Genomic DNA, 12,077 nt, shown 5'->3' with positions numbered 1-12,077 from the left:
TATAGAATAATAAATAATAATTTATGAAATAAATTTATAAGCATGAAAAATGTCGCTTGAGTAAAATTAAATATTATTGAACGACAAGAAAGATAGAATCTTTATTAGCCAATAAGCGACCGTTATTTTTCGCTCCCAATTCCAGCCAATAAGAAGATAAGTTCAAAGTCCTTAAAAATAAAAATGCTTGATACGCACCTGCTTTTTCAAATTAGTGAAGAACTTGGTTGGTAATGGAGGGAAAAGTTTGAAAAATAGTAATTTTATAGTGAATATTGAATTGCTATATTTACATATTTATATAAATCCGTGATTATGAATCGTATTTGGACGTAAAATATTAAAAATAATACAATAGATAAGTAATCAATAAATTAATGAATTTTAATTAACGATGATTTAAAAATTAGAATATTGTTGTGTCTTCGTTGAATGTTCTACTATTTTAAAGTTGAAGAAGACTTGGAAATGGAAATACAAAGCATTGTAAATGGCTTTATAATGATAAGTGATAACTTATGGTGATAAATGATAAGATTCGATCACTATCGTTATTCCAAAGGTACATCAGTATTGGGTATGTTTAGAATATGTTTTTTCTATCATCCAATCTTTATTGCAACATTTATTTAAATTGTAATTTCAATTCGTTAGTTTTAGGAATTTATCGTTTAGTTGAACGAATTTGTGTTTTCAACAATTTATTTTAAGAATTTAGCGTTTAAAAATTAGTTTGAAGAGTATAGTCTTAAATGTTAATTAAAGAAATTTAGCCTCCATCGCGTTAGGTTTGAAAAATCTCCTTTAAATCTATTAGTTTTATTAATTTAGCTTTGATCATTTAATTAAAAGAATTCTGTTTCAGTTATTCAATTTTAAAAATTAATCTTTCGTTTATTCTTTCAAACTAATTTAATCATCAACATTTATTTAACGAACTCGTATATAAAACATTGAATAAATACGAAGTATACTTACAATAGTAAATGTGATCACGTAATGTAATCCATTTTCATGGTTCGCCGGATGAATAATTTGGAAGAACGTTAAGAGGAAGACACGACGATATATGCAAAAATGCGTTTATTCACGTAGAACTAGTTTCTAACTAAAATTCATTTAACTAATTTATTTCGTTGGAAACTCTACTTTTGCTGTATATATATTCGTGTATATATAAATGAAACCAGGATAGTGGAAAGTCCGAGAAAACTTTTGACCAGCAAAAAGAAGATAAAAAAAAGTGTAAACTCGGTGGTCCACGTGAGAGCTTTGGTTTTCCACAGGAAGAATTTCTCACACCTCTTAATAAAGGGATTTCATCGTGTCACCGTATATCCGATTAGTTGGTACATGCTTTTATCTGAAATTTCTAGTAGTTAACATAGAGTATTAAGTTTATTAGTGTTACGTTTAGTGACATAATCAAATGTTTGGTCTGTTTTGGTAAAGTCGTTGCTTAAATTCACGTCAGATTTATTAACTAATACTAATTACCAACTATTGTAGGATTCAACAGAGAAAATGTTAACGTCTAATTTGATTTCCGAATCTCTCTTCTTGGATTATTCTAATCTTTAATTTCTAGTGTATTTACTTCTTCGTGTAGCAAATTTTTGTTTAGAAGATGCAGAATTGGTTCCTAATTGAATAGGAATATTAATGTTGATAAAAAGCTAATTGGTTTGAGGATTTTTACAGATTGTCTGTTGTATTATTGAGGATGAAGCCAGGATGAAGCAAATTGCAAAGAATTTTAATAGAAGTACTTTGTATAGTTTAAAAAAAGATTTGAATTTCTGGAAACGAGAAGGAAGATGAACAAAATATGACAAGTATATCTTTTTTTATTTCATTACCAACAGTATTCTTACATCATGCCGAAACAATGTATAGTGTCTATATCATAATATATATATATATATATATATATATAATATATAAATTATATACATATATATATATAAACAATATATATGAATATATGTATATAATTGTTAATAATCGTTTATAGCAATAAGTAGTCTGTAATAGAGGCGAGTCTGTAGGTATGTAAACAAGTTTTAGGTACGCATCATTTCGATTTATCTTTCATTGAAATTCCATCGTCGCAAAGTGCGCTGTCGATTTTCGATACATGCAACATAGTTTGTATGTATATCTCGATCAACGAAGCTCAAGGTTCGATCGATTATATCGCGTTAAAGGATAAGCGAGTTTAATCTTTCTCTCGGTTTGACACTTAGGATTTAAGGAAATCTCTCGAGTCCCTTGAGCTTGGCATCGTTCGTATATGCACGCGTTAAAGAATAGAAGAAATAGAGCAATACAGCAATATATCATCATCAATATCATCATCATCGTCATCATCATCATCAGTAGCAGCAGCAGCAACAATAGCAGCAACATCGGTACTCGCGCGTATCGAGGCGTGTGGTCCGTAAAACTTAAAGTAAGATTTTTATCTTATCTCAATGATTAACCTCGATTTCCAGGACGTACCGTGAAAGATCGTAGACAAAATTGAACAGTCGCTTCGAGGATAAGGATCGATGATCTTGGTACACATAGCTCCGGTTCACAGCGTAGCGAAAGCTCAAACGAGTCAGCAGAGACATACAGAAATGCATTATATTTTTTTGCATTTTATCCTCATGCGAGGATAGTAGAAAGGAAGGAATGAGAAGGTAGGAAGGAAGAAAAGGAAAAGGTACATGCTCTTTGGATAGGACAGATTAAACGGGTTAGTGGATAATCTCTTCGCGCTGGTAGAAAAAAGAAATTGCTTTAAGGGTTAGACCGAGGAGGAAGAGTCGGTTAGTGAGGAAAGGGAGAAAAAACTTTCCATTCTCCACCGGTGCCACCGTGAATTTTAATTTTATCATTTGCTAGAGAACGGACGAGATAATCAGCACTTAATGGTTCTTGCGACAAGAAAGGAACGTATTTTTTCTTCTCCTATTTTTCTTTTTTTTCTTTTTTTTTTCTTTTTTGGTGCGTCCTCGAAAATTAACGTTCTGATTCTCCTACTTCTTCTTCCTCTCTTTTTATCTTTCTCCTTTTTCGAGTTCTTTTTATTTTTTATATTTTCTTTAAGTCGAGATTGGAACCATCGAGAAGAAGATCCTTTGATTTATTTATTTAAATCGTGCTTAATTATATATTTTAATCTTTGTAATAATATATGAATAATGTACGAGATTATAGCATACGCGAGTGTAGTTTATTTTAATGTTTGTAATTTTGTTTGTCTCTTTCCTTTCACACATTGCTCAAAATTTCTCTTTGTCTTTCTTTCCGTTTAATTATAATATCTTATCTCCTTCTAACAAGGCATGGCAACTACGATACTATGAGAATGAAACAATTCCTTTTTTCATCACCACGACACACAATTACGGTGTCGAATTATTTAATTTTTTTTTCTTTTTTAACTACGACACGACGATGATATTCTCGAGATCGTAATCTCGATAATCCTCGTATCCGATATATATATATATATATCTCTTTAATCTCTAAATTTAATACTAAACGAGTTGGGAAGTGTTATTTGTTTTTGTGTTTTTTGTTTGTTTGTTTTTAATTATCCTTGATCAATACCGCGAAATATTCAGAGAGATTTCTTTTTCTTACGTACTCTATTCCCCCTATTTTTTTTTTTAATCACCTTCTGTTTCTGTCTCTGTCTCTTTATATTTTTTCCTTCTTTCATATTCTTCTCACGAATGGAAGTAGAAAATTAAGGATTGCAAGAGCAGGCTTCTTTATCGTAGTATACATATTCGGACATCGGAGGAGCATAATAATAGATAGAATATCGTATCCTTCGAATAATTTTCTAGGGAAAATCGACGTTCTTTGTTCGCTCGACGAAAAGAAGTCTTTCTTTGAGAATACGTATAGGTTTAATTAAATATATATGTGTGTTTTTCTTTGTATAAGTGTATATATATGCATGTTCTCTTGAAAAAGGGTGATGAAGGGAGAAGGGAGAAAGATGAAGCACAAGAAAATTGGACCTACGATATATCGAAGCGTACGACATATATCGTGATCGTAAAGAATCGTTTAGGAGCCTTTTTTTTTATTTATTTTGTTTACGTATATACATATATACGTATGTTATTCGACGTATATATGTATATATATAATAATAATAATATATATATAATATAATGTTATATATAAATATATATATGTATATATATAATGGGGCGATGTGAACACATCGAGCGAGCTTAAAATCGCGCTCGCGATGGACCAACGCGCACGAAGAAAATTTCGCGTCTGGGATATGTGTACGTACAAGAAGAGGTTTGCGTGTCAGTGTGCGTGTCTCGTTTTTTTTTCTTTTCTTTTCTGTTTTTTTTTCTTTTCTTTTTTTATATGATATATAATATATACATTTATATCATATAATACATATATATATATATATATATATATATATATATATTATTTTATTTTATTTTTTTAATATTATCTACCGAGAAACCCACAAAAAAAAGAAGAAGAAAATAACCATCTCTCGGAATATTTCTGCGAGGTATTTTCACAAACGCCTGCGCGTAATCCGAAGAAAAGGATGATGACGATGAGAATCTATTTTTTTTTTTCTTTATTTTCTCTGTTTTTTTTTATTTTTTATTTTCTCTAGAAAAGGAATATATTCATACGCTCATACGCATTCCTTAATCTTCCTCTCCGTTTTTAATGGAAGATAATCAAAGAGAGACTTTGAGATTGCAAGTTGGCCAGAGTCGATCTCTCTCTCTCGCTCTCTCTCTCTCACTCTCTCCCTTACTCTCTCTGTCTTTCATCTTTTTTCAGCAATGATATGCATAGAAGATCGAGGCTAAGAGCCAGAACACTCCGGATCCGTAAAACCTTGAGTCCGTACCATCGACTCCATTTCTACCGGGTCGTTTGCGTTTCGTTTTTGGTTTGGCCCGTCGTTTGCGCGAATAAATCGCATTCGTCGCATTTGTTGGTGACTCGACGTTGCAGTAGCTTAGATCGCAGCAACTTATGCAGATCTGTAACGAATGAAAATCATCTAATTTACACACAATTTTCTTACTTTTCTTTTTTTTCTTTCTATCTATTCTTAGCGTTTTATTTGTATTTATTTTTTTTTATCAAGTAACATCGTTGAGAGTAGAAGATATCGTGTATTTTTTTTTCCCCCACCTGCTGCGTGTCCACGGGAATACAACCGACTGAGGATGGTCCACATTCCGTACTACTCGCACAGCTTTTGCTCACCTGCGGCAGAAAAGTTTCCAAGGGGGGGGGGGGGAATGTTGAAATAAGTTGCTCTTATTTTGTGGTATAACTTTTAAACGACCCATTCGAATAATTTTGCGGCAGGAAAATTTAATGGGATTTTGTTAATCGTTAACTTTAAACTTTTGGAAAGAGTTTTTAAGCCGGTCGAAACAATTTAGAGAAAATTCGGAGAAAGTAGATTGATTCAAAAGATAAATGAACAAAGATAAAGAAAGTAAGAGAAAAGTTGCGATGAGAAATGAAAATAGTCAATTAATCGATAAAAATATTAGAAAAAACGTATTAACAAGAACGTGATATGTAATGTATCGATCATTTTAGAAGTAACATTGTCATTTAAAGTATCATGAGTGGAAGTTAAATAAGTTTGATAGGGTCTCAAGTAGAAAATGAAATTTGCTTGCCAAGACACTATTCCCTCGGCTATCCAAAATGTGCAAGGATCGGCAGAAGTCACGGTCGCCTGCCGGACATGGTGTATCTATCGCCCATTCGTTGCACATCTGTGAAGAAATAACGAGTATTAAAAATATATTAAAGAAAAAAAGAGAGAAAGAAAAAGAAAACACAAAAAAGAAAAATAATTACATGAAACAAGGTATATCACGATAATATTTAACCCTTACGTTACAGGGTATGCTTTTTATATAAATTAGATTATACCATATATGATAAGATTTCTGTATGAAATCGGTGAGATTTTTACTCGAACAAATTGGTGTACGGATCGTTAGTAACGAAAGGGTTTAAGAGTCTTGCTCTTTTTATTATTCAGTACATTTTCTTCGTAACTATTTAAATACTTGCAAATGGTAAGAACTTTAATGATATTAATAATAATAATAATACTAAAAACTGAGAAGAGAGAGGAAGAGAGAGAAATAAAAAAAGAAAGAAAGAAAGAAGGAAAGAAAGAAAGAAAGAAAGAAAGCAAAAAGTAAAGAAAAAGAGATATTCTCAGGATGCTCGGAAACTTCTTAAAATCCTCTTTTAATTATTCATATCTCTCGTTCCTCGTCTCCTTTTTCTATTTTTCAATTTCTTTTTCTTTTCTATTTTCTTTTTCCTTTTCTTTTTTTTTTTACTTTGATGAAAAATTACGCGAAAGAACGAAAGTGAAGAATCGCACCGGTGCAAAGGAAGAAACGGCCCGTAGTAGGCAAGTACGCGATGACTAGACCAGCTCTTTTGTGTTTTCTGAATGTGGTACGTCCGAATAGAATATTCAATGAGACAATAATTTAAGCGAGGGTTGGAAGGTAATGGACCGAGCTATATATTTCTATCCATATATAAATACGTTATTACTGTTTTGCATATTTATATATATATATATATATATAAATGTGTGCATTAGTTGTGTATATGCGTTATCTATGTATTTGAAAGTATATTTTTTTGGAGTTCAGTTTTTTCGGAACCGGAAAGGTTCGTATACTGACGTGCGCAGAATTTATTCTACCCCACGACCAAAGCACTCGTTGCAATCTACTCGGCTATAATTTCGTGTTTCCGATCGGTGATAGAAAAATCGCCAACTGGACCGATATTGGCAATTCTCCCTTGAGACAACTTGAACGAAATGGTGAGAGGGAAAGATAGATAGATAAATGAGAAAGATAAAGAAAGAAATAGTGAGAGAGGGAGAGAGAGAGAGAGAGTTTGGAAGGAAAAGGAATGAAGAAAAGAGTTTAAAAGAAGTTGAAATCGATGCCACAACTATCTTCCGATTTGGACGAAATTGTGCCTCCAAGCTGGCAAACAATCGAGGTATTAGGGACTCTTAAAGGAGTGTTTAATGGACTCGTCGATTCGATACCTGGTTGTCGCTGACGTTGACGCAAGTGTAGCAGGTTAGACCTGAAACAATGAAAAAGAGATCCACCATGAGGATGTATTTGTTAGATCATTTCTTTTTCGAACATATACGTTTTTCTTTTTTATCTTATGAATTTGATTGTCGGAGAATATTGAAAATTAGTTTTTGTATTTTTTTAATTATTTTTTTGTTCAATAAGAGAGATATTAAAATTTATATTTATATGATTTCAAATATGATTTATTCAACCAGGAAATAATTAATTTATTAAATCTGTGTTCATTATACGTATTCATATATTTATATTTCTACATATATATATAATGCGTCGTAAATAATTATTCCGGTAATTATGACAGTGGATTAACTTGAAAAATGTTACTAATTGATTTAATGATTTATTTTATATTACAATATAAATTGTCTATTTAATTTGTTTCCATACTTTAACTTATAATTAGTTCATTTGTCATAATTATTCGCACAATTATAAATTTTAACTATATGTTTATATTTCCTTTTGTCGTTTTAAGATAAAAATTCAAAATATCTCATTCGTCCACTGTAATTTCATATTATAGTGTAAAACTAAAAAACATGAAAATTGATTGTTAAAAGTTATTAAAAAGAACGAATGAGTTTTACATTCTTTATTTTTGTAGAAAGAAAAAAATGAATTCCATCTAACTTCTAAATCTATTTACTCGATAATTGAATAATTAGTTTTACTCATCAGTGTTCGCATACACGTATATACATATACACACACATATAAAGATATATGTATGTATCAGTTATTAATTTGATACATCACACCTGGTCGTTGAGTTTTCAGGAATCGTGATCGATTCCATCGTGTTATTCTCGTGCGTTGGAGCTTTTTTAATCCTCTCGTAACTAACGCTCAACGGGGATATATACACATATATATCTATCTGTCCTATCCTATCGTATAGAATCGTTCGAAGCAAATAGTAGAAATTCACAGAACTCTAAACTCTCGGTTCGTAGTCGAGTTTAGAACGACGAGAGTTGTGCTATTGTCATTGATCCGAGATCGTTTCCCTTCGACCGTCTCGATTTTCTTTCGACGATCAATCCTATGTTACGAATCTCGAACTTTCGATAATATAAAGTCGACAGGCAAACTAGAGTTCGGGGAAGAAGCGTGTTCTTCTTTCAAATAGAATTGGAACACGTACTTTAACTCAACATTTTTTCAAACTATGACGTCCTATTCTTTAAGATCGAATAAAACATTTTTAATGTTGCACATATATAAATTTTTACATTTATTTATTTATTTATTTATTTAAGAAATAGAGATTTGTAGAAGGTTTATACGAGTTGTATGGTAAGCGGATTAGTGGGTCCCGATCAAAAGGATAAACTTGAACCACTCGAACAAATCATAGATCCGTTTTACCCTCCCTTTTTCAGTATTTTCTTCGAGAGTTTTGAAGGGAGTTGAACTTTTCTTCGACTCAAGCTACTACTTTTCTCCCTCCACTTGTTTTAAGGTACTTTTCAGTATAGGGTACATATGTACCTTATATAATATATTATCCAATATATATATACATGTATACATATACTTACGGTAGATGTCCTCCTCATCCGTGGCTATTCCCTTCAGGCCGTTCTTTTGTTTCGTATCTTCCTTCCCGTTTCCAGATTGGACGTTTCTGCCGCAAGTTTCCGCAGCCAGGAGCAGCCCGACCATCACCCACGTGATCATTCCTCACATCTCTGTAAACAGTCACAGAGAAAATAAATCGTAGAGAGAAAGAAAGAGAGAGAGAAGAGAGATTCTTTAAGTTTTTCTTCATTTTCTCAATAAAACTTTTTCTACCACGAACTGTCATTTCGAAAGTCAATGTTATTAGACCCTTGTACGTGAGAAAAATTCATTCTTAAAGATAAACGAGAGATATTTCTTTTTATTAATCTTTTTATTTCATAGATTTGATGTTTCTCTTGAAAATATATCGTAGTAATCTTGTATAAGGGTTTATTATGTTTCCTGTATTATACACTTGGGACGTGTTTTAAAAGACCGAATAAAACGTTTGCGAAATCGTAAAGAAAAACCTGAATTCATAGAACTTTCATCGAAATTACGGATAGGTAGTATCGTAAAGCTTACCGTATGTTATTGAGATTCGAAAAAAAAACTCGTTGAAATCGTCTAGATGATACGGAATTTAAAAATTAATGGAATAAATTTAGGGACACTCGTTTCACAGGTCCAAACATATTTTTCTCTGGTTTTATTTCTCAAGAGAGAGAGAGAAAAAAAGAGAAAGGAACAGGGAGAATAAGATTTTGTCTCTACGTGTACTTTGAAAAATTAAAGAACCCCTGCTGACTTTGCGAGTACATCTAACAATGTTAGAAAAAGTTTAGAGGGTAGAAGTTCGTTGAAAGGAAAAATGGCGGAAAAATAAAGACTATCGGAAATCAAATAATTTCCGGTGGACCTCGAACAGACGTCCTTGGCTTTTCCCATGTAACGTTGCTGCTTTATCTCATGGGTAAAACGTGTATGCATTTATGCGTATCTGTATATGTTTGACGTAAAGCAATGCAGAAGGACATAAGAGAATTTCCATTTATACCAAGCGTATGCATTTCTCGACTTTAATCCTTAACCTAACCTTCACTCGTGCTATTATATTCATCGAAGTATGCATGTACACGATGTTAAGTTAAGTAAGGAAATGGATAGTCTTGATCGGACATTCTACGAGAAACTTTGTTAGCAAGGCGTGCGCGCCGGTTCACAGTTGTCCGCCCTAAACGTGCCCTTTTACTACCAATAAGGAGAGTTCTAACTCTCCTTGCTATATACTATAAGTACCTACGCGGTTAGACGTTTAGAACATACTAAGTTCAGAGATATAGTTTCTGTAGAAGATAGAGAGAGGAAGGGAAGGGTGAAAGAGAAAGAGGTTTAATCGATAACACGTTTATCTAGTTGTGTGTAATTATTTCAAAGGATGTTGATAATTTCTAAATTATTCATTGACCTTAAGAATTAATTAGAAAATGATAGAGACTCTTTAATCCTTATTTAAAACAGATTAAATTCGTTCGTTTAAGATTTTCGATTAAACGTTACAAATTTCGTTCCTTTTACGACTATCCCTTGGTCCTATCAAAGTGAAAATAGTCCATGATGCTGCTACGGTCGGAGATAGAGGAAACGTCGTCTTTCGGAATGAAACTCGAGCGTATCTCGCTAGATAGGGGAAAGTTGAAATCCGGATCAGAATGTCTAGAGAGAAAGAGAAAGAGAGTAAAAGAGAAAGAGAATGAGGGAGAGTAAGACAAGAAGAGGCAACTAGTTCTCGGTTGAAGAGCAAGTTCGTTTTGGGTTAGATTCGTTCAATTCCCAAAATGACTATGCTGGGTCATCGAACATTTAAGATTATTCCATGTTCCGTTTCGTTTCTTGGATCATCCTTGAAACGTTGATTAGCCGCGAAATGAATCTTCCAATCGTTAACGATGGAGCAACGTCCTTCATGTATTTCGAGTGGATAATCCTGATTTAACGATGATCAGAGTCAGTTAGGAAATTCGTCGGGATTTACCCTTTGATCAGGTTCTATCTATCTATACGACGTGCTCGATGTCGATCGTTCGAAACTAATGAGATTGCTAGAATTAGAAGAGATCGATTGATTATGATTACAAAAAGGGAATGGACCAACTCTATTTCCGCTTCTACAGTATTCGAATCGTTCGTGATTCATCTCGTTTAAATTCACGCTTTGCGTTCTACGCGATGGGAATAGGGACAAGAGTTTCATTTGACTACTCTCTCTACTCGATCATTTCAAACTTTGACAAATCAACCTAACTTTTTATTTTTTTCATACCCTCTTTTTTTTGTTTTTACATAAAATACATTCGTACGAAAATCTGAAACCTTTCTTCTCTCTTATCATTAAGATTTCATTTTTCTCTTTCTCTCTTTTCTTTCATACTTTTTTTATTTTTCCTTCAAGCAAAATTCGTTCGATCATTCGTTCAGTCATCGTAGAATACTGATTACTTGTAATAAATCTTGATCGTTGTCACGTCTATCATCGTTTTTTTGTTCTTTTTTTGAAAAGATACAAGTTTACCTATATCGTTTATGAAACGAAGCAAATTATGCCGAACTTCCGAGTCCGACGAAGCGTGTAAGAATGGAAAGAGAGAGAGAGAGAGAGAGAGAGAGAGAGAGAAAAGAGAAAGAGAAAGAGAAAAAGGGGTGAGAGAAGAAAGAGGAGAGTGGTCGTTCGACTAAATCGGTGCACTCGAGCGACGTTCTTTGTCGGTCAATGAGAAGAGGAGGATATCCAACTTTTAGAAATTTTGAACGTTTCGAGGAAGAAAATGATTTCGGTCTTTCCCGTGGAACTACTCGTTTTGAACTTTTCAAATCGATGGTAATAGTTAATCGATAAAACTTGATCTACTTATTTTTATTTTCTATTCTTCGATTTTCTTCATTCTTGTCTCTTAAAGAATTACAATTTTTTTTTTCTTTTTCTATTCGAGGAAAAAAAGAAAAAGGTGCGGAGAACCGATTGGGTCTCGTACTAGGGATACCATCATTTTGTCGATTTAGAACGCAAGTAGGGATTTTGGCCAAATTGGTCGAGTGTGGACACCGATGAACACGTAAATCGATAGTTGGGAGACGGGAAGAGAGAGAGAAAGAACTTTCGATAGTAGAAACGTGAACGGCAGGTTAGTTCTTCGATGTCGATCAGAGTTTGATTCTACGAACCGATTGACCTATCACGTGCAGCCCTGAACTCCTTGTATTAGAGTTTCTGCTAGACTAGAAAAAGAGTGAGCGAGCGGGGGTTGGGGCGATGGTGATGGTAGGGAGAGACAGACATACAGAGATAAGGTCGAATACTGGTTTCCTTCCCCTATCGAGGGACAAAGATAGGTCTATGGTTGATGT

At 33.2% G+C, this 12,077-nt stretch overlaps 1 protein-coding gene across 5 annotated transcripts in view; it reads right to left on the bottom strand.

Annotated features, from left to right (window-relative positions):
* Positions 1-1,829: 1,829 nt before the first annotated feature.
* The window catches only part of LOC107068103 (uncharacterized), a 41,854-nt gene continuing 31,606 nt past the window's right edge, over positions 1,830-12,077 (bottom strand). For all 5 annotated transcript variants that reach the window (XM_089175436.1, XM_089175437.1, XM_089175433.1 and 2 more), the window contains 5 exons: positions 8,711-8,860; positions 7,112-7,152; positions 5,697-5,795; positions 5,194-5,268; positions 1,830-5,039 (listed from right to left, as the gene is read on the bottom strand). In XM_089175436.1, the coding sequence (XP_089031562.1) occupies positions 4,830-5,039; positions 5,194-5,268; positions 5,697-5,795; positions 7,112-7,152; positions 8,711-8,849 (564 nt within the window). In that variant the 5' untranslated portion in view covers positions 8,850-8,860 and the 3' untranslated portion in view covers positions 1,830-4,829. The remainder of the gene's footprint in view (positions 5,040-5,193; positions 5,269-5,696; positions 5,796-7,111; positions 7,153-8,710; positions 8,861-12,077) is intronic.

This window comes from Polistes dominula, unplaced genomic scaffold (assembly GCF_049000335.1).
Source record: "Polistes dominula isolate Pdom_NZ unplaced genomic scaffold, Pdom_raw_medaka contig_82, whole genome shotgun sequence".
NCBI lineage: Eukaryota > Metazoa > Arthropoda > Insecta > Hymenoptera > Vespidae > Polistes > Polistes dominula.
This window is presented reverse-complemented; position numbering and strand designations above follow the sequence as displayed.